Below are 19,921 nucleotides of genomic sequence, written 5' to 3' on the forward strand. Positions count from 1 at the left end.
AGCCGCCGAGCCGGAAAGTACGGCGGTCTTCACCCGCCGCCTCCTCCCGGCTCACCCTGTACTCACCCGCTGCCTCCTCCCGGCTCCCCTACACTCACCCGCCGGCTCCTCATCACCCGCTACCTGGCTGTGCAGGTACGGGGATTTTTTTATGTCTGCAGGGCGGTAGGGGCGGGGCGTGGGTGGCGGCCGGACACAGTCTAAAGCCAATCCCGGGTATCCCGGGAATCCCGGGATTGACCATTTTTCAATCCCGATACCCGGGATTGAAAAAATGGCCCGGGATTGGCTTCCCTAGTTCACATGCTGTTATTGCTGCACAAGGGGGTCATACCAGATAGTAAAAGAAAAGGTTCACATACTTTTGACACTCACAGATATGTGATATTGGATCATTTTCCTCAATAAAAAAAATGAGCATGTCTAATTTTGTTTTCTCATTTGTTTTATTTGGTTCTCTTTACCTTTCAGGACTTGTGTGAAAATCTGAGATACTTTTTGGCCAAATTTCAGCAGAAATATAGAAAATTCTGGAGGGTTCACAAAATTTCAAGCTCCACTGTAAGCTAGGACACACCCTTCCCAATTCCAAATCACTGCACATTTTAATTTTTTGCACCAACTGCAATGCAAAGGTGTAGAGTACTCCTTATGCTGGCCATACACTTGTGCGATGCCCCACGACGCGACATCGCGGGGCATCGCACCGGCAGTTCAGGTGCGATGAAATCGCACCTGAACTGCCAAAGTGGTTACCATGCGATCATGCAATCGATTGCATAGTAATCACGTGATGGGCACGTCACCGCCGAATGGGAGCGGTCTCTGGCCGCTCCTGGCGGGTGCCCATCGCACATCGCAGTGCGATATATCTCATGTGGGTTTAAAACCACATGCGATCGCACTGCGATGAGAGAAATATTATGTGCAGCACATAATATCTTGAGACGCGATATTCGACCGGCGTGCCCGTGCATCGCGTCGAAAGATACCTTAAATGTGCATAATCCTTCAATTTCTCTCACAGATGTGGTCAAAATCGAAGTATAGTACCAATAATCTCGCAAGTGTATGGGCACCATTACTTTTATTTGCTCCTTACTTTAATTAATGCCATGTATGCTCCTATCTCTATGGCAAGCATACTGTAGACTTAATTGTATGTACTCATAGGCAATTGCAGGGGGAAGGGGTGGGGGGGGGGGGGGGGGACCGAGCTCAAATTCTGACCACAATAGCAATGGTATATAATACTATAACACTAGAGCTACCACCACATCATGCAGTTTAAGGTACAGATCAGAGCTACTGTACATGCCCAGTGGTAGCAGCTTCTTCTACCAAGTTTTCTGTGTGTGTGGATCTGAGCCCTTAATCAGTGCACTGGACCAGAGAGTAGCTACCAGGAAGAAGAAACAGGAGCTTTACCATGAGGTGGGAGAATGTGTGCTTAGAAAGTGCAGGACTGGTTCTATTATGTTTGTGTATTTATTTATTATGGTATGTTTAACTTTTTCCTGACCACTTATTATATAATTTAATGTTTGATACAGCCTATATTGTAGACTACCTATAGTGTTTAATATTAATACTGTATTCCATACAGTATCCAGTGTATAAAAAGACTATTGTTTACATTAATGTCCAGGGTCATTACTAGGTTCTTCTAATACTCCCTCAGAATCCCGCACTTCCGCCAATGTTCCGCAAAGTGGAAGATTGTGGATTGCATTTAGAAATCCCCCTTAAGAAATCCTGCATTTGCCGCTAAACCTGTTGTTTGTTTGTTTTTTGTTTCATCTTCTAGGTGTAGGATAATACAGTAGTTAACAGATTTTATAAAGCGTAGATCATAGGTGTTTTTAGCACTTATTTATTTAAAGCCATACTTCATGTAGGAAATTACCAGAATGTGAGCGGTGTTCTATTTAAGTGTTCCTAAATCCTGGGATACTGTATAACTGGTCACTGTACCATGCTTTACAACCTTACCACAGTCTGCTCTTACACCATCAATCAATACAAGGTTACAAACTGTATGCAATGGACTATTGACCAGTTATTATGCTTTTCTCCTTACTTACATGTTTGTCTGGGATTGGCTTGGTCATGAATGACACTGACAAGATGATAATTGATGATGCACCAAACAGAATAATAGCGAAATACAGATAGTGCACCCCGCAGATTATCTTTGGGCAGTTGCTGGGCTGCACACAGCTTCCAGTGCCATAAGCAAATTCTGTGATCATCCGTGACAGGCCAATGAAAAGTCCAATAATTAATCCCCAGAAAGCTCCCTGTGGCAGAAGAGATGAAGGGCAGATAATAATCAATACTGCAAAAAGTCCAATCCCTAAAACACTGGAATAATCACTGTTAAAATATAGACAGCCTATACTTTTACACATTTTGGGACTCATTTAGAGTTGGACATAGATTCACAATAAAAAGTGCATATATCGTGCGTTCTGAGACGCATGTGCAGACAAATAAACATTGCCGTCTGTGTAATTATTGGAGTAGCATTTGACTCAGGCCCTGTATGTCTTATGCCAATCTATAGTGTCGGCCTTGAGCAATACTGACATGTGCCCTGATGTCCCATTTTCTCATCTTGTAGAAATCTCATTTTCCCAGAATTCAGTCTTGCAGGGCAGTAACTAGGGATGGACGAGTGGTGCTGCCACCAAGAGTGCAGCCCCATGGCAACTGTATTTGACATGTAGGGGGCCTGGAATGGCACCTTGCAGTCTAGAAAGTTGTCACCTGGAGCGTCCATCTCTCTGGTCCCAATGGCAAACTGCCGCACAGCTGCCCAGAAAGTGCTTAGGACGCCTCCGGGTGCTCAGCTACTCAGTTATGTCTAGGCCCAGGATTTTTATGATCTAAGAAGCTAAAACTAGGTTTTTTCCATCCATGTTGCAGTATTTTATAGGTTTTAAAAATACAAATTTAGGAATTTATACACTGTATGAAAATAAAACAAAACCATGCAACATATCTTTATGTTTGAAACACTGTGCCTTTATTACAGATGTGTCCTGCGGGATGTGGTAGAGGTGACAGCTGTCATGTGACTGACACCGAAATCCCAACATCACTCGGAATCCCTGCATTGAAACACTGACTGCCGACATCCCAAAGGTAAGTATTGGGGTGACGGTTAGGGTTAGGGCCCGGGGGGATTAGGGTTAGGCAATAGAGGGAGGATTAGCCCCGAGTCTTAACTGTAGCCGCCACCCCCCAAATCTTAGACCTAGCCGCCACACCAGGCTGGTTATGGTAGGGGGGAGGGGAGGGGTAAAATCATTATCCCATACCCTGTCGGCATTCTAATTGCTGGGATACTGGTGTCGGTCATGTGAACGCCGGCATCTCATCCGCCGGTATAATGTATCACACCCGTGTCCTGCTACTTCCTTGCAGCATTTGGTCCCGTGATGAGTACACATCGTGAGAGCAATATGCCGCGGGAAGCTGCGATCCATTCGCAACTGCAGCTTTCCCATAGAAGCAAATAGTTATGCGGGCACCCGCAAATCTCGGGAGCCGGCAGTCACACTGCGTACGCTACACAGCAAGGCTGTACCAGGACACATCTACGTATATGAGGTACATATTAAATCTACTCATTCCACTCATTCCCACAGTAAATTTATATAGTTTCAATTTAAGTAACAGAATTAGGCCTTTTAGGTACTAACACCCAGATTAGGTCATTTTAGGTCCTATACAAATTAAGTATGTTATTCCATGGTACATAAAACATAAAAGGAACCTAAAGCTTTGAGTGTAGTGGGAAAGGATTAGAATAGGTTAGAACCTAATAATAGTGGGCTTAGGGTCTAATCCAGACCTGATCGCTCCTCTGTGAATTTGCAGAGGTTTGTGAATGAATATTTGAATTTGCTTGTAATGTATTAAATTGTCAAGGAAAAGATCAACAATTTATTTTACCTACATGCTGTTAAACAATGTAATGTTACTTCTAGTCATGGAGCTGATAGTGTCACTGACCTAGGTTGGGGGTGTTGTGAACTCGGGGGTTCTCCCGATGGTAGGGGAGAGGAACCACAGTTGGGTCGGAACAGGGATGGCTTGATATAGGTCTTCCTCATACAGGACTCTGACAGTAAAGCTTGGTGAAAATATTAAAGGACTTTATTGCAGGAAGGGGGCAACACAATGTCACATAGCAGAGTAGGAGCATATGGAGAAATGTCCAGAAAGTACTTGTGAGTGATGGTAAAAGATACTGGTGACTGAAGAACTGGAGAGCGGTGGTTGAAAGACACTGATGATTTGAAGAACTTGAGAGCAGTGGTTAAGACTCTGATAATTTGAAGAACTTGAGAGCGGTGGTTAAAGACACTGATGATTTAAAGAACTTGAGAGCGGTGGTTAAAGACACTGATGATTTGAAGAACTTGAGAGCGGTGGTTAAAGACACTAATGATTTGAAGAACTTGAGAGTGGTGGTTAAAGACACTGATGATTTGAAGAACTTGAGAGCGGTAGTTAAAGACAATGATGATTTGAAGAACTTGAGAGCGGTGGTTAAAGACACTGATGATTTGAAGAACTTGAGAGTGGTGCTTAAAGACACTGAGGACTTGTATAACTTGAGAGCGAGGGTTAAAGACACTGAGGACTTGTATAACTTGGGAGCGAGGGTTAAAGACACTGAGGACTTGTATAACTTGAGAGCGACGTTTAACCTGCAGCCCATGCTGACTCCGAGAAGCACTGGTGACTGGAGCGCAGTGAAACCCAGCAGCGGCTGGGAACGCTGGAAGCTGTGCAACAACTGACACCTGGAAATGCCGGAGACACTGGGGTATGCTGCAGAGAGATCCGCCGAGAACAGAAGCACTGGCATCCACTTCAGAGGAAAAGACGATACTCAGGCGCCGAGTCTCTGCCCAGCGTCTGCCTTTGAATCTCCCGCCTCCGCTGGATTGGCGGAACAGTCCGATGACGTCACCCGCTCCCCGCCCACGTGATGCCGGGTGTCATGGCGGCGCCCCTGCCCCGGGGAACCGCCGGGAGCCGCGCCAGCCAGACGCCGGAGCCCGTGGACCACCGAAGGCGGAGGCCGCAACACAGACCAGCAGGCACGCAGGGGTAAGCGCGGCGAACGCCGCCCATGGCGTGTGACAGATAGTTTCATGTACAAGGTAACCATAAATGTCTACAGCAACCTTCAATGTCAGGTCTGCCTATATCAGTTAACTATGCAGTGCTAATATCATGTATACCTTTCTGTCAAAAGCAACCACAGTTATTACAGTGACATTTAATCATGCTGAGTTAGTAATTTCAGTTGAACAGAGAGACTAACCTGCTCATTTACTCTCTTAACAAAGATACCCAGAAAGAAGACCGCTGCAATGGGTGGTCCCAAGTAACTAGTGATGGACTGAATGTAATCAAACAACTGTCCACTCTGTGCAGACTGCAGGATGGGGACCCAGGCTATGCTCACTCCAATTAGGAACACAATGAAGATCCTACAAGAGAAAGAACATAGTAGAACAAGCATTTGTACAACTACACTGAAATAGAGATTCTGAATTAAATTATATAAAAGTGGATATATTATATTAATGAGAGTGTGAATATCCCATGTACTGACATGAATCTTCTCATTGTGCATCTCATAAACTTCCTATGATATTTTGAAACAGCAGGAAGTCTACAAAGAATCTAGAATAGCTCTAAATCAGTGGTAGCCAACCCTGGTCCTTGAGAGCTACCAACAGTTCACGTTTTCCAGCTCACTTAGCAGGTGCACAGGTGTAGTCATTACTAACTGACACATTTTAAAAGAACCACAGTTGGAGTTAAATAGTTCACTTGTGATTCTGTGAGGAGACCTGAAAAACGTGAACTGTTGGTAGATCTCGAGGACCAGGGTTGGCTACCCCTGCTCTAAATGTTTACCTGAGGATCCTCAGCCCACAGACTAGCCCACTTAATATGCCTAAAGTCATTAGAGTAATAAAAGTAACTTGTAAAGGAGAATCAGATCTTTTGCATTCATTCATCAAACAAAAGCAATTCCAGATGTCAGAGCTTGGTCAGGTCATCAAGTGTCTCACCTCCCTGCTATCATCAGCTCCTTCTCTGATGCCTTCTTCCGGATCTTGGTGTAAATGTCCATAGTAAAGAGAGTACTGGCACTATTGAAGATGGACGTTAGGGAGCTCATGAGAGATGCCAACATTACAGACAACATCAAGCCTCGAAGACCTGGAGGAAGCATATAAAGACATTAGAAAAGGTTGGAGGACCAAGTTAAGGAAACTGTAATTGGAGACAAAAAGAATGTTGCTGAATTGAAGTGCTATAATAAAAATACTGGGCTTGGGCTGCACATTAAAACAAAAAGCTTTTTCCTATAGCACTAACAGAAGCACTAGTATCTTTGGTGCTACATAACCTCTGAAAAGACACAATGCTCATTTATCATGCTCACCATTATCTGATAATCACGTTTGACTTTCCCCACCTAGTCTATTGTACTACTTCTTAATCCATTCTGGAAAAGTATAGGAAGGGAGAGCAGTGGAAAAGTCAACTTACCAGGCTAGTATAGCTGTTGGGATAGGTGTGGTAACAGCTCAGCCAAAGGCCTGTGAGTTCTGTGGGTCTATTTACTAAGCCATGGATGGAGTTAAAATGGATGGAGATAAAGTACCAGCCAATCAGCTCCTAACTGTCGTTTTTCAAACCCAGCCTGTGACATGGCTGTTAGGAGCTGATCTCTGTCCACTTTATCTCCTTCCAAGGCTTACTACATAGACCTCTGTCTCCTGCAGTAGATGCTAAGCGGATTCAGAACAACCTTGACCGAGTAGAACAGAAAAGATAATGGGGGGCAGGCACAAGAGTATGCATCCTTTTTTAAGAACATTTTTCCATACTGGATACAAGAGACAATTGGCAGGTTTCAGAGAGCAGTGTACAAACACAAGTAAGTACAAGTAAAATATCTGTAGATGATCTATTTGGTATTTCTGTCCTACACGCAGTGTTAATAATGAGCAGGTGTTCCAGATTTTAGTTTGAACACCAGGAAAAAGTAACCACAACATTGGAGGCTACCATTAGGTATGAGTTAGCATATGGTACCTACTGTACCACTATAACTATTTACTACATTGCAGGTTTTTAGAAGTGGAGATTTCACCCATTGCAACAAAGACTCTATTTATCATTTATTTAGCACCTTCATGGAGATAATAGCTAGAGTAGCTAGATAATAGCTAGAATCTGGTTGGTTGCTATGGGAAACATATATATTTTTTAAAACCCGCACTTTAGTAAATATACCGCACTGTGGGGGTCATTCCGAGTTGTTCGCTCGCTAGCAGATTTTAGCAGCATTGCACACGCTAGGCCGCCGCCCTCTGGGAGTGTATCTCAGCTTAGCAGAATTGCGAATGAAAGATTAGCAGAATTGCGAATAGAAAATTCTTAGCAGTTTCTGAGTAGCTCCAGACTTACTCCTACACTGCGATCAGCTCAGCCCGTTTCGTTCCTGGTTTGACGTCACAAACATGCCCTGCGTTCGGCCAGCCACTCCCCCGTTTCTCCAGACACTCCCGCGAACTTTTATCGTGGCACGCCTGCGTTTTTCCGCACACTCCCAGAAAACGGTCAGTTTCCGCCCAGAAACACCCACTTCCTGTCAATCACACTCCGATCACTTTAACGATGTAAATTCTTCGTTCGGACGTGAGTAAATCTACTAAGTTTTGTGCTAAAATACTTAGCGCATGCACACTGCGTACCATGCGCATGCGCATTTTCGCCTTAATCGCTCTGTTGCGAAAATCGGCAACGAGCGAACAACTCGTGTGTCTGTTTGTCAGTGTGTGCTATGGGAGCACTGAGTAGCAGTTTTGGAAGGGTTAACTTTAAGGGTAATTCTGTAACATTGGAGATAGATAATGATAAAACCCGAACTTTAGTATGTATACCCCATAGGCTGATTCTAAGGTGGGAGTACAACAAAAAAGCAAGTAACTTTTGCACCTGGACAAACCACATTGTAGTGCAAGGGGAACAAATAAATTCTGCATTTGGATTCTCTCTAACATTGAATACTTAACCAGCTTGCAAAGTAGCAAAATTAAGAAATGACAAAACTTGAGATACATGGTGCCATGCCGAACTGGGTATCTCATAATGCAAATGGCAACGATAATATATTTAAGTTCAGTGATAGAGCATTTGCACAGATATCACAGGTATGCGGTCAGCATACCGATAGTCGGGATCCCGGCTGTCTATGGGGCATAGCCAAGAGAAAGATGGGAGACATGAGACTGAACAATGCAGAAGAGCTGAAGGCCGCTATTGAAGCATCCTGGTATTCCATAACACCTCAGCAGTGCCACAGGCTGATAGAATCCATGCCACGCTGCATTGAGGCAGTAATTCATGCAAAAAGGGTCCAAACCAAGTACTGAGTACATATGCATGATTATACTTTTCAGAAGTCAGACATTTCTGTAATTAAAATCTTTTTTTTATTGATTTTATGTAATATTCTAATTTTCTGAGATTTTGGATTTGGGGTTTTCTTAAGCTGTAAGCCACAATCATCAACATTATAACAATTGAAGGCTTGAAATATTTCACTTTGCATGTAATGAGTCTATATAATATATATTAGTTTCACCTTTTAAATTGAATTACTGAAATAAATGAACTTTTGCCCAATATTCTAATTTTCTGAGTTTCACTTGTACATTAATCCTGATCTTCACCTTGTTTCTCTCCTGTGACATCAATCTGTGAGGCATCAGAGCTCAATGGGGATGTCCATGATGAGCACTGCCTGCTGACAGGGCCGTAACTAGGTGTGTATGGAGTGTGCTCCACACATAGCACTGCAGGGTAAGGCGCGCTGTTGGCAGCACTCGTCAATTATGAATTATCTAATTACTTTCACTTGCAGCTTCCTCCTTTTTTGAAGCCAAGCATCTCCTAACCGCCCCTGTCTCCTACCACCACCCCTTCTTTCGTTAATACCTATACTGCATTCATGGACTTGACTTGATAACTCTTTGTTATTCAATCATACTGTCCTTTATTACATTTTGAGATGCTGATGTGCCCGGGATTCAAACCCGTTGCTTTTGACATTGCAGCCAGACACTTTATTCATTGAGCTATCTGCCCTTGCATAGAAAGCAAGAGAATTCAAAGCTTGAGATTTTTAACTATTTGAAGATTATCTTGTACTTCATGAAGATGTGATCTGTGTTGCAGCTGGGCAGATCTATGTAGCGTGTGGCTGCAAAGGATTCAGAGCCGGATTAAGCCTTGAGGGTGCCCGGGGCACTTAAGACAGGGGGGCCCCGAAGGAAGGTGGGGGATGTATATTAAATTGTGCATACCTCCCAACATGACACATTCCAGGAGGGACACAATGTTCTCTACCTGGATGTCCCACTTATATATGATTGGCGTTAACCTGTATTAAACTATGTAATTGATAAGAAAGATGCTTCAACACAGGTGTTTGAAGTCATAAATTAAGAAGGAAGTCCAGGTAGAGCGCATTTTGTCCCTCCTGGAATGAGTCATGGTGGGAGGTATAGATTGTGTATATTAAATTTAAAACAATGGTGTATATTAGTTTTAACTAATAGTTTAATAATGCCTGGGTACTGTTTATAGCTCCACCTAATTGAAAGACAACTATTTTATAAACTTTTCTTAACCTAATACTAATACATCTTAACCTTAAAATATACATAGAAAAATAAGATAATTTATCTTATTAACCGCAGCCTCTGTACTACTTACACACTGGGACAGGACTCGGGAGGACTTTCTATGTGTGTCGCTATCTCTAGAGCCAAATGGTTTAGCTGCATAACAGTTTTAAGATGACTCAGACACCCAGACGGGGAGGAGGAGAAGCTGGGATTCATGTGTCACTTACAGCTCTCTCCACCCTCCAAACTCTCATCTGGTCAAAAAGCTCTGTCGATAGCACATGAAACATGATATTCTTGTGTCTCTGACTGCACTGCATACTATCCTGCTCGTATTCTGGCTGCTGAGTCTGCTGCTGCTTAAGAGGGAAAGCTAGTGGTGTCAGTGTGCTCTGGCCAGGGGGTCCCCTGACAAAGGGGGGCCCGGGTACAGAATGCCCTGCATCCCCTCTTTAATCTGGCTATGAAAGGATTGGATATGTGGCTGCACACTTAATGGATCTGCTTCATTTTGTTATGATAGCTTCATATAGTTAGAAATCTCATAGTTTTTCTGTGGGATCAAGTGTTTCGGTGGGTAGACTGTTTAGCTGGGATGCAGCAGGCTGTGGGTTTCAGTCCTGGATGTGGCAGTATATTAAAATGTGTTATTTAATTAGGGGTATTGTGGTTAAATGGCGGCAAGCTCTAAGATTGAGTGCATGACTGTGGTGTAAAGACGATTTGTGTCCAAATCCATTTTCTTGCAGTGTTCTATAAATGTGTGTGCATAATACATCTATCTATCTATCTATCTATCTATCTATCTATCTATCTATATATATATCTATCGGTCTATCTGTGGGAAAGGGCATTATAGCATGGACTTTCTCTGGGATTAATTTTTTCATACCCCTTCCCCTCGAGGCATGCGCATTATGGCCCTATTGTAAAAATAGGAGGGTGCCAATTCTCTTTCTGGCACAGGGCACCAAAAAGTCTAGTTACGGCTCTGCTTGCTGAGTCATGTTCTGGCTTGTGTGTGTGTGTGTGTGTGTGTGTGTGTGTGTGTGTGTGTGTCAGGGATGTGCGGTGAGGTAAATTTCTCAGGAGGCACTGGTTAGTACCAGAGACAGATTTACACACAATATATGAGCCAAATGGTGCATGTGGGCATTATACACAGGTGCAGAGGTATAAATTGCTGGAAATTTCGTGGGTTGTGATCAGAGATGGGCAAAAAAGATACACAGGTGAGGCACTGCCTCAGCTGCCATAGACTTTTTGCTCCAGAGATTTGACTATAAAAATTATTAGAATAATACAAAGAAGATATTTTTAACATATTCTTTGCATTTTTCATTTACTTTATACAGTAAAAACTGTAGTACAGACGTTAGTATGACAGGAAAGGCTCTGCCTCAACTACCTCACCCCACCGCACGTCACTGGTGTGTGTGTGTGTGTGTGTGTGTGTGTGTGTGTGTGTGTGTGTGTGTGTGGGGGGGGGGAGGCATGTCCCACTTCCGGGAGGGTGGGTCCTCAATGGCCACTATGGGATTGGGGGCAGGGTGCAGGGTCCATTTAGTCTCCAGGGCCCACCACTGCACCGGTAATTCCGGAACTGATGTCACCAGAAGACACTATCTTCTAGCAGGTCTAGTTCCCCACTAACTGCTGCATGTCTCTGTGCCAGGGGTAGGAGCCAGAGGCGGGCCCCCTGTTCTGGCAGGGCCTAGGATTCCAGTCCCAGCAGCCCCCCCCTGATGGCAGCCCTGTGGTGAAGCAAGGCAATTGTCATGCAGCTAATACAACTAATAACATCAAAAGCTGCTCCACAAAATAGAGGCTCAAAACTGGAAGTATGTATTCTACTGGCTCCTCATCCTGAGGGTGCAGTGCTGGACAATGGAATCTCATTTTTTTATGGTCAGACTGCACTTGGTAATTATTTAGCTTTTTTGTTAATGTGCACTGAACAAAGAATATGTTATTGTACACAATGTAATGCATACCATATATACTTATGTATGCCCACGGCACCAACTTAAATACATTTTGGTGGTGGTGGGGGGGAAATTAGCTTTGCTCACTAAAAAACTAATTACTGTAAGTTAGCAAATCAGCATTTTACATGTAATAACAACTGTCCTCCTAAATAAGTGGTGGGCTATATGGTGATTACAGGCTTCTTACCATCTGGCATCAATTTAATCACCATTGTTGGGTAAGCGATATTGGTACATCCAACCTCTGTGTCACAGTATTTTTTACATTCCTTACGATCCACACAAGCTATTTGATCTACAAACAGAAACATAGGGCACATAAGTCAAAGCCTTCCTGTAACATACTGTAATTCTGCAAACCTCTGAGGTAATCGTTTTACCTGGGTACAGAATGCGGCTGATCATTCCCGGAAACACCATCAAAAACATGGGCAGCAGTTTAAGATATCCACATAGGATGCAGCCAGCCTTCACATGTGACATGTTCTTGGCAGAAAGACATCGCTGAACTATTACCTGGCAACAGAAAGTAAATTAATCTTAGTAACATCTATGCTATCGCTATAGTAATGGAAACCGCGCTGACCAGATCCGTATTTTACCTGATCTGTACACCAGTACCACATAGCCAAGATGGTCAGACCAAAAATAAGACCTGGCCATGGCATGTCTCCATTGATGGGGTCTCGGAAAATGTGGAAAGAGTCTTCTCTCGGAGTGTAGCATGCACTTGGAACTGCTGAGCCGTTATCTGTTTTTATTGCTGGAGTGGAGTTCATATATTTAATCATAAATTGTTCATATCCACCAACTTCGCTGAATGCTAAAAAAGAGATTTTAGATGTTTAGTAATAATATAATATTAGCAAACAAGATACAGGATTGAATGTGCTAGAAATGATAACAGTTCCCACAGACAGGAGCAGGAACGGGATGCGCAGGAACATTATATGCTGATGCTATTTCTGTTCCAACTGTACTGACGGTTGTCAGGAAAAAATCACGTCACCCTCAGCTCATCAGAACCGTTACTTAGTGCTCACTCATTTGGGTCAGGCAAGTTTACATAGCTTGCCTGTTGGCTTACTCATGTCGAGGATAGTTCCTGCTTCATTGCAGTGACCTGCGCTGATGAGATAAACCTTAATGTTGCTGATACCGGGTCAATATTCAATATTCAATATTGATGGCTTGCTCTGGCTCCTGAACTCTGATCCCCAAGTCCCCAGCACCTACTGAAAGGTGGGACTCTAGTTTTTTTTATCCCATTCAAAGCTAAGAAATCTATTTCCAGGAAAATGAGATATCTGCAGTCAAGCAAGCTGCCCTCCCACCGGAAAATGATAAGATGGCCCTGGACATAGCATCTCTGAGTGTAGTCCACTGGTAATTGTACACTGACTATTGCATAGAACTTGAAATCTGTTCCTCAAAAGAGGTTGCTATATTGTAATAAGGTCAAGTGTTATCATTATAATATCTGCCTGTGTGGACATTGAGCTGTTGCATTTAAGAAAATCATTTAAGACCTGATTAGTGTCCTTTCTATCTATAAATCTAAAATAATACCCCATTAGTGATCAGCTTCTACTACCTAGAGCTAAAGTCTTGGGAGATGTTCAGCTTTAATGGGAAGGCTGCTATCTATTAGTGGTTCAAGAGTTCTAATGAAGTCAATTAAATGACCAACAAACCCATATACTGATGGGCAGAACTTAGGTAAGACACTATACAGAAAACACATAACAAATATAACTCACCAAAGCCCATGAGGATGAAAGAGCCTACAAGCATGATGATTGTCTGTAGTGTATCCGTGTAAATGACAGCCGCCAGACCACCTACAAAGATAGTAGACCAGTCCATGAGTTAAAAAGTAGACAAAGAATACGTGAAACAGATGTAAAATGCACTCTCTTTATTTTGTATGTGTTACAACACCACCCTCAGTCACCACCAGACATATTCTTTGCATAAGGTGCTTTAAATGAAGTAGGGGCCTAATTCAGATCTGATCGCAGCAGCAAAATTGTTAGCAGTTCCGCAAAACCATGGGGGTCATTCTGAGTTGATCGCACACTGCAACTTTTTGTAGCCCGTGCGATCAACTAGACGCCGCCTGTGCAACCTTGCTATGCAAAAAAAGTTTTGTGCAGAACAAGACCAGAGTATGAGTTACTTACCCTGTGCGATGAATCCATCGTTGATGGTCCCGGAATTGACGTCAGACATCCGCACTTCAAACGCCTGGACACGCCTGTGTTCGCCGCACCACTCCCAGAAAACGGTGAGCCGATGCCCCGGAATGCCTTCCTCCTGGCACTCTTCTTGCGGTCGCCGCAGCGACCACTTTCTTCGCTAGCAGCGTCGCTGCCCAGCGATGGCTGTCGCCGTGCAACGACGCGCCTGCGCAATGCGGACGCAGCGCATGTGCAGTTCCAACCAATCGCACGGCTGCGACGAAGCGCAGCGTGCGATCGGGTCGGAATGACCCCCCATGTGCGCTGCAGTGGGGGGGGGGGGCAGATATAACATGTGCAGAGAGAGTTAGATTTGGGTGGGGTGTGTTCAATCGGAAATTTAAATTGCAGTCTAAAAATAAAGCAGCCAGTATTTACCCTGCACAGAAACAAAATAACCCACCCAAATCTAACTCTCTCTGCACATGTTATATCTGCCCCCCCTGCAGTGCACATGGTTTTGCCCAACTGCTAACCAATTTGCTGCTGCGATCAGATCTGAAGTACCTCCTACATGTCCAATAAGAGTGGAGGTAACTGATTATGAAGGTGCAGTCTACTGGACGCGCACGCGCACACACACACGCACACATTTATGTTTCAATTATCACAGAGTTGGTGTTCTAGAAATATGGTAAACAACTTAACACTGAACTAATGAAGAAGGATACTGGGGCATCTGGGTTGTAAAATTATTATTATTTGTTATTATTATTATTATTATTATCCTTTATTTATATGGAGCCACAAGGGTTCCGCAGCGCCCAATTACAGAGTATATAAACAAATAATCAAACAGGAAAACAGCAACTTACAGTTGATGACAGTATAGGACAAGTACAGGGTAAATAAACATAGTTACATCAGCAGATGACACTGGAATAAGTATCAGGTGTCAGAAGACTGCTGGATTTGGTGCAGTTGAAGATTATTAAAGTAAGAAAAAGGATAAGCACATGAGGGAAGAGGGCCCTGCTCGTGAGAGCTTACATTCTAAAGGGGAGGGGTAGACAGACAGGGGTGACACAGATGGGGTACATAGAGAGCGTGGAACAGAGGGTTAGGATGGGTTTGGTGAAGAAGTGGGTCTTGAGAGCCCGTTTGAAGTTTTGTACAGAGGTGGACAGTCTGAGGGGGAGAGGTAGGGAATTCCAGAGAAGTGGTGCAGCACGTGAAAAATCTTTGGGGTAGGAGTGGGAGGAAGTAATCCGTAGGCAGGAGAGGTGGGAGTGTAAAGGGAGATAAGGTTCAGAGATGTAGATGGGAGAGGAGTGGGTGTGGGCTTTGTAAGCGAGTGTGAGAAGCTTGAAATGGACTCTGAAAGGGAAGGGGAGCCAGTGAAGGTCTAGTAAGAGAGGAGAGGTGGACGTAATGCGTTTGGTGAGGAAAATGAGCCGGGCAGCAGCATTGAGGATAGATTGGAGTGGAGAGAGGTATTTGTCAGGAATGCCAGTCAGGAGGAGATTACAGTAATCCAGTCTGGAGATGACCAGTGAGTGGATAAGAGTCTTAGTAGCATCCTGGGTCAGAAAGGGTCTAATCCTGGAAATATTTTTTAGATGAAAACGGCAGGTTTGTGAGAGGTGCTGAATGTATGGTTTGAAGGAGAGGGAGGAGTCAAGGATTACTCCAAGACAGCGCACTTGGGGGCTAGAGGAGATAGTAGTGCCATCAATAGATAATGAGATTGTAGGAGGTGAGGTTATGCGAGAGGGAGGGAAGATGATCAGCTCTGTCTTAGACATGTTAAGTTTAAGAAAGCACTGGGACATCCAGGAAGAGGTAGCAGAGGGACAGTTGGAGATACAAGTGAGGAGAGCAGGGGAGAGGTCTGGAGAGGAAAGATAGATTTGGGTGTCATCAGCATAGAGATGATATTGGAAACCAAAAGAACTAATGAGCTTACCTAGTGAGGACGTATAGAGAGAGAAGAGAAGAGAAGAGGACCAAGGAAGTTAGTGGAAGTGAGGGGGAGGTGGAGTCATGAGAGGAGACAGAGAGTGAACGGTCAGAAAGGTAGGAAGACAGCCAAGAGAGGGCAGTGTCCCGCAGACCAATGGAGTGAAGGATTTGCAGTAGGAGAGGATGGTCCACAGTGTCAAAAGCAGCAGAGAGATCAAGTAGAATAAGTAGAGAGTAGTGTCCCTTAGATTTAGCAGCATGGAGGTCATTGCATACTTTTGTAAGGGCAATTTTAGTGGAGTGGAGAGGATGGAAGCCAGACTGGAATGGGTCAAGCAGTGAGTGTGAGGAAAGAAAGGAAGTAAGGCGGTTGTAGACAATACGCTCTAGGCGTTTGGAGGCAAAAGGGAGGAGAGAGATGGGTCGGTAGTTGGAGAGAGTGTTTGGAAAATGCTTTCAAATGTAAAATCCAAAATAGAGGGAGAGTCTGTTTTGCAGCATAATGGGGGAAAGGGGGAATCCATTAATTTATTTTTTTTACTAGTCTTGTAAAAGCTACTATACTATTGTTTATTTATCCTCGCAACACAATTATCGCTATTTACTATAAACAGAACATTAAGATGATGGCTAAATTCAGCAACTGTAGTGCCAATGCACGCTCTACAATACCACGCACTGCTAGTCAGAATAATTATGATAAACTGTGCAATCTAACATAGAGCAAAATCGAGGTTCTTTGCATACTTTTTGGCCAAAAAATGCCAGCATCTAAGTGACCTTGTCTCTGGTGGGTTCCTAATACTAAGTTTAAGTCCAGGGCACGTAACCCCACCAAGCCAGAGTAGGGCAGTCACCCTAGGGCAGCACGCTAGTGAGAGGCTATGGTGTTTGTGAGTGCTATTGAGAAAGAATTAAAAGCTACGTGTTAAAAGGTGTCACACAGGTGAAAGGTGTTAATAAAAAATGCTAAAAAGAGTAGTATTAGTATAAAAATATTTGAAAGATTTTAAACAGTGATAAATTAAATGTTATATTGTGCTGCCCCAAAGCAGCCCAGGCACACTAACCTAGGGTCCCGCATTGTGCCTTTCAATATGCAGTGTGATGGGTTCAGTAGGTAATGCCGATGGACGGGATGCCAATGGTCAGAATATCATCAGCATCCCGACCTTCAAAATCCAGACAGTCCTGTAGGTAAGACCCTAAACTTCCCCTGTCCCCCACCATAACTCTAACTCTCCCGTGTGGTTGCCTAACCCTAACCCTCCCTGGGGGTGCCTAACCCTCCCTTCCCCGCTGCCTAAGCCTAAATCTTCCTGCTTGGTGCCTAACCATGAACCTCCCTCCCTGGTACCTAACCCGAACCTTTCCATCCCTACACCCTAACCCTCCCTACTAAAGTCCGTTCGAGAGTCCAGGCGTCAGTATTTTGATCAAGAAAAAAAGAGAGACATTGTTTCCCCCAGCACCCTGAATGATAACAGTAACCAGATATAAATCCCACATAATATTAGAATTCAGAGATCTTGGTTACAGATATTTGCGCAAATGTGTGACTAAGCCCCAAAGCCGCATCAAGTCATCTCTGTATATTTGGGGTCCCTAGTGCTAAATCTAGGTGCAGGGTGTGGCACCCCAAAACACCAGCATAAGCCAGAAAGCCCAGGGCAGCATACCTGTGAAAATATTGTAGTAAGGAGACATTATCAAATGGCTCCTTGCTGGTTAATCATAGACCCAGATTGGGGTAATGGAGGTGTGGGGTGGGGTGCCTCTGGACTGGTTGAGCTGGATGGCTTTAGTGTGGCATACCTTTACATTCTATTAACACTTTTCACTTATTAATTTTTTAACACTATTTCTCTATTTTAATTACATTTAATTTTTGTATCACCTTCTCTATAGCTTCGGCTTCCTAAATACTAATTTATTAACACTATAGTTTTTTCACAGATATGCTGCCCTGGGCTTTCTGGCTTATGCTGGTGTTTTGGGGTGCCACACCCTGCACCTAGATATAGCGCTAGGCACCCCAAATATACAGAGACGCAATGATGCGGCTTTGGGGCTTAGTCACACATTTGCGCAAATATGTGTAATCAATATCTCTGAATTCTAATATTATGTGGGATTTATATCTGGTTACTGTTATCATTCAGGGTGCTGGGGGAAACAATGTCTCTCTTTTTTTCTTGCTTAGAAATACCCCTCCCTTTCGAGCACCTGAATGATATTATTAAGCTGATTGAGCATTTACCATTATATATGTCAGTATTTTGATGCCTGGAATCCCACCTCTGTCAGCAATGTGATGTCGGTATTATGTTCGACGGGATCCCGCCCGGCGGCATTTTAACTGCATCTCAGTGTGTGAATACTAGAGACCAATACTAGTTAAAAACATTCAGTACAGGTTGAAGGGTTTCCACTTCAGGTTGAAGGCATCCCGGCCTTTAAATGTACTAAGGACCTTATTCAGCTTCAGTTGCAGCTTTGCTATTTTAGCACAACTGCAACTGGTTGCGATCGCATGCTGGCGGCCGCACACGACAGGGCAAGACTACCCATCATGCAAATACCCAGCATGAAAAAGCCTTGCAACGATGCAATTGCAATGCAATTGCATCGCTGACTTGTGGATGCCCCCCTGCCTCCGCAGCCAGGCTGTGAAGGCAGGTGCAGAGCCAACATTTTTCAGGTTGCATTGGCAGTGTGTGACATCATGCGAAAGCCCCGAACCCGCCATCATTTCCGATGACACGCTTGCCCAACGTTGCATCGCTGCCCCAGTCTGCCCCACAAACATCTCTGCCAGTCAATCAGGCAGAGGTGTTAGCATAAGTGAGATCACATCTCATTGTATGCGCACATGCGCAGTATAGCTGCTGCGCACTGAGCATGAATAGTTCAGTATGTGATCGCATCGCTGATGCAATCCATACCAGTGACGTGCGGTGAGCTCACTGGCTGGGGAGGCACTGGCAGCTAAACACCCCCCACCCCACCCCCCATTGAGGGAAAAAAAAGTGTAGTTCCCCTACACACCACTAAAACCAGCAACAGGCAGAACCAGCCAGGGGGGGTAATGCCATAGCAGGGGAGACACTCAGTGTGGGGTCCCCCTGCTATGCCATTAAAGTGCCCCCCGTAGCCAGTCAGCCCAGGGCTGGAATTCCTCTGAAAGAGGGTCCCCCAAAAAATTTAAATGGGGTCCCCCCTCCCGAGCAACAACCAGCACTGGGCTGATAGCCCAGTGCTATGCCCCACACCCCTGGTGGCGGTGGGAGCGAGGTTCATTGTATGCTAATATTGTTCTTTACAGGTGACCTACAGGTCCCAGCAAGCCTGCCCCATCATGCTGGCACTTGGAGAACCACAAGTGCCAGCATGCCCGGACATAAAGGGCCCGCTGGCACCTATAGTCCACCTGTAACGAAAATATATAAAAAAACACAACATGGTCTTTAAAAAAGTTTTATTACACAGGGTTTCACTTGGGGGCGGCGGCCTTTAAGCTCTTTTGCGGGGCCGCCTCCTTCCCAGGGCTTCCGGCGTCTTCACCTGGGGGGGCGCAACCTCCCCAGGGCTTCCGGCATCTTCACCTGGGAGGCAGCGGCCTTTAAGCTCTTTTGCATGGCCGCCGTCTTCTCAGGGCTTCCAGCGTCTTCAGCTGGTGGGCAGCGGCTGTTAAGCTCTTTTGCATAGCCGCCGCCCATCCAGGACTTCCACGGCGTCTTATCTCTTCAGGAGCTCTTCTCTGATCCTCCTCCGCCGTCGGACTGACAGCCGCTGCCTCACTTATATAAGTCAGCGGGAGGGGGCGGGATGATGATGCGGCGAGCCGTGATTGGCTCGCTGCGGCCATCTTGAATTTCAAAAATGACGCTGAGGCGCCATTTTTGAAATGGGTACCGCTACCTTGCCAAACTCTGCAGAAAGGCCCTGACTGCCGCATCCCGCCGCCCGCACCTCCGCCGCATCCCAAACCTCCGCCGCCGCCATTGTCCACACAGTGATTGACAGCGGATCCAGTGACGGATCCGCTGGCCAA

General features: G+C 44.7%; 1 protein-coding gene across 1 annotated transcript in view; it reads right to left on the reverse strand.

Annotated features, from left to right (window-relative positions):
- SLC5A1 (solute carrier family 5 member 1) overlaps positions 1-19,921 on the reverse strand; it is a 132,383-nt gene that overhangs the window by 9,686 nt on the left and 102,776 nt on the right. Inside the window, exons 7-13 of the mRNA XM_063913053.1 lie at positions 13,486-13,566; positions 12,328-12,548; positions 12,106-12,241; positions 11,913-12,020; positions 6,105-6,255; positions 5,345-5,513; positions 2,085-2,300 (exon numbers count right to left, since the gene is read on the reverse strand). Of these exons, the coding sequence (XP_063769123.1) occupies positions 2,085-2,300; positions 5,345-5,513; positions 6,105-6,255; positions 11,913-12,020; positions 12,106-12,241; positions 12,328-12,548; positions 13,486-13,566 (1,082 nt within the window). The remainder of the gene's footprint in view (positions 1-2,084; positions 2,301-5,344; positions 5,514-6,104; positions 6,256-11,912; positions 12,021-12,105; positions 12,242-12,327; positions 12,549-13,485; positions 13,567-19,921) is intronic.

Source organism: Pseudophryne corroboree, chromosome 1 (genome assembly GCF_028390025.1).
Source record: "Pseudophryne corroboree isolate aPseCor3 chromosome 1, aPseCor3.hap2, whole genome shotgun sequence".
Taxonomy (NCBI): domain Eukaryota; kingdom Metazoa; phylum Chordata; class Amphibia; order Anura; family Myobatrachidae; genus Pseudophryne; species Pseudophryne corroboree.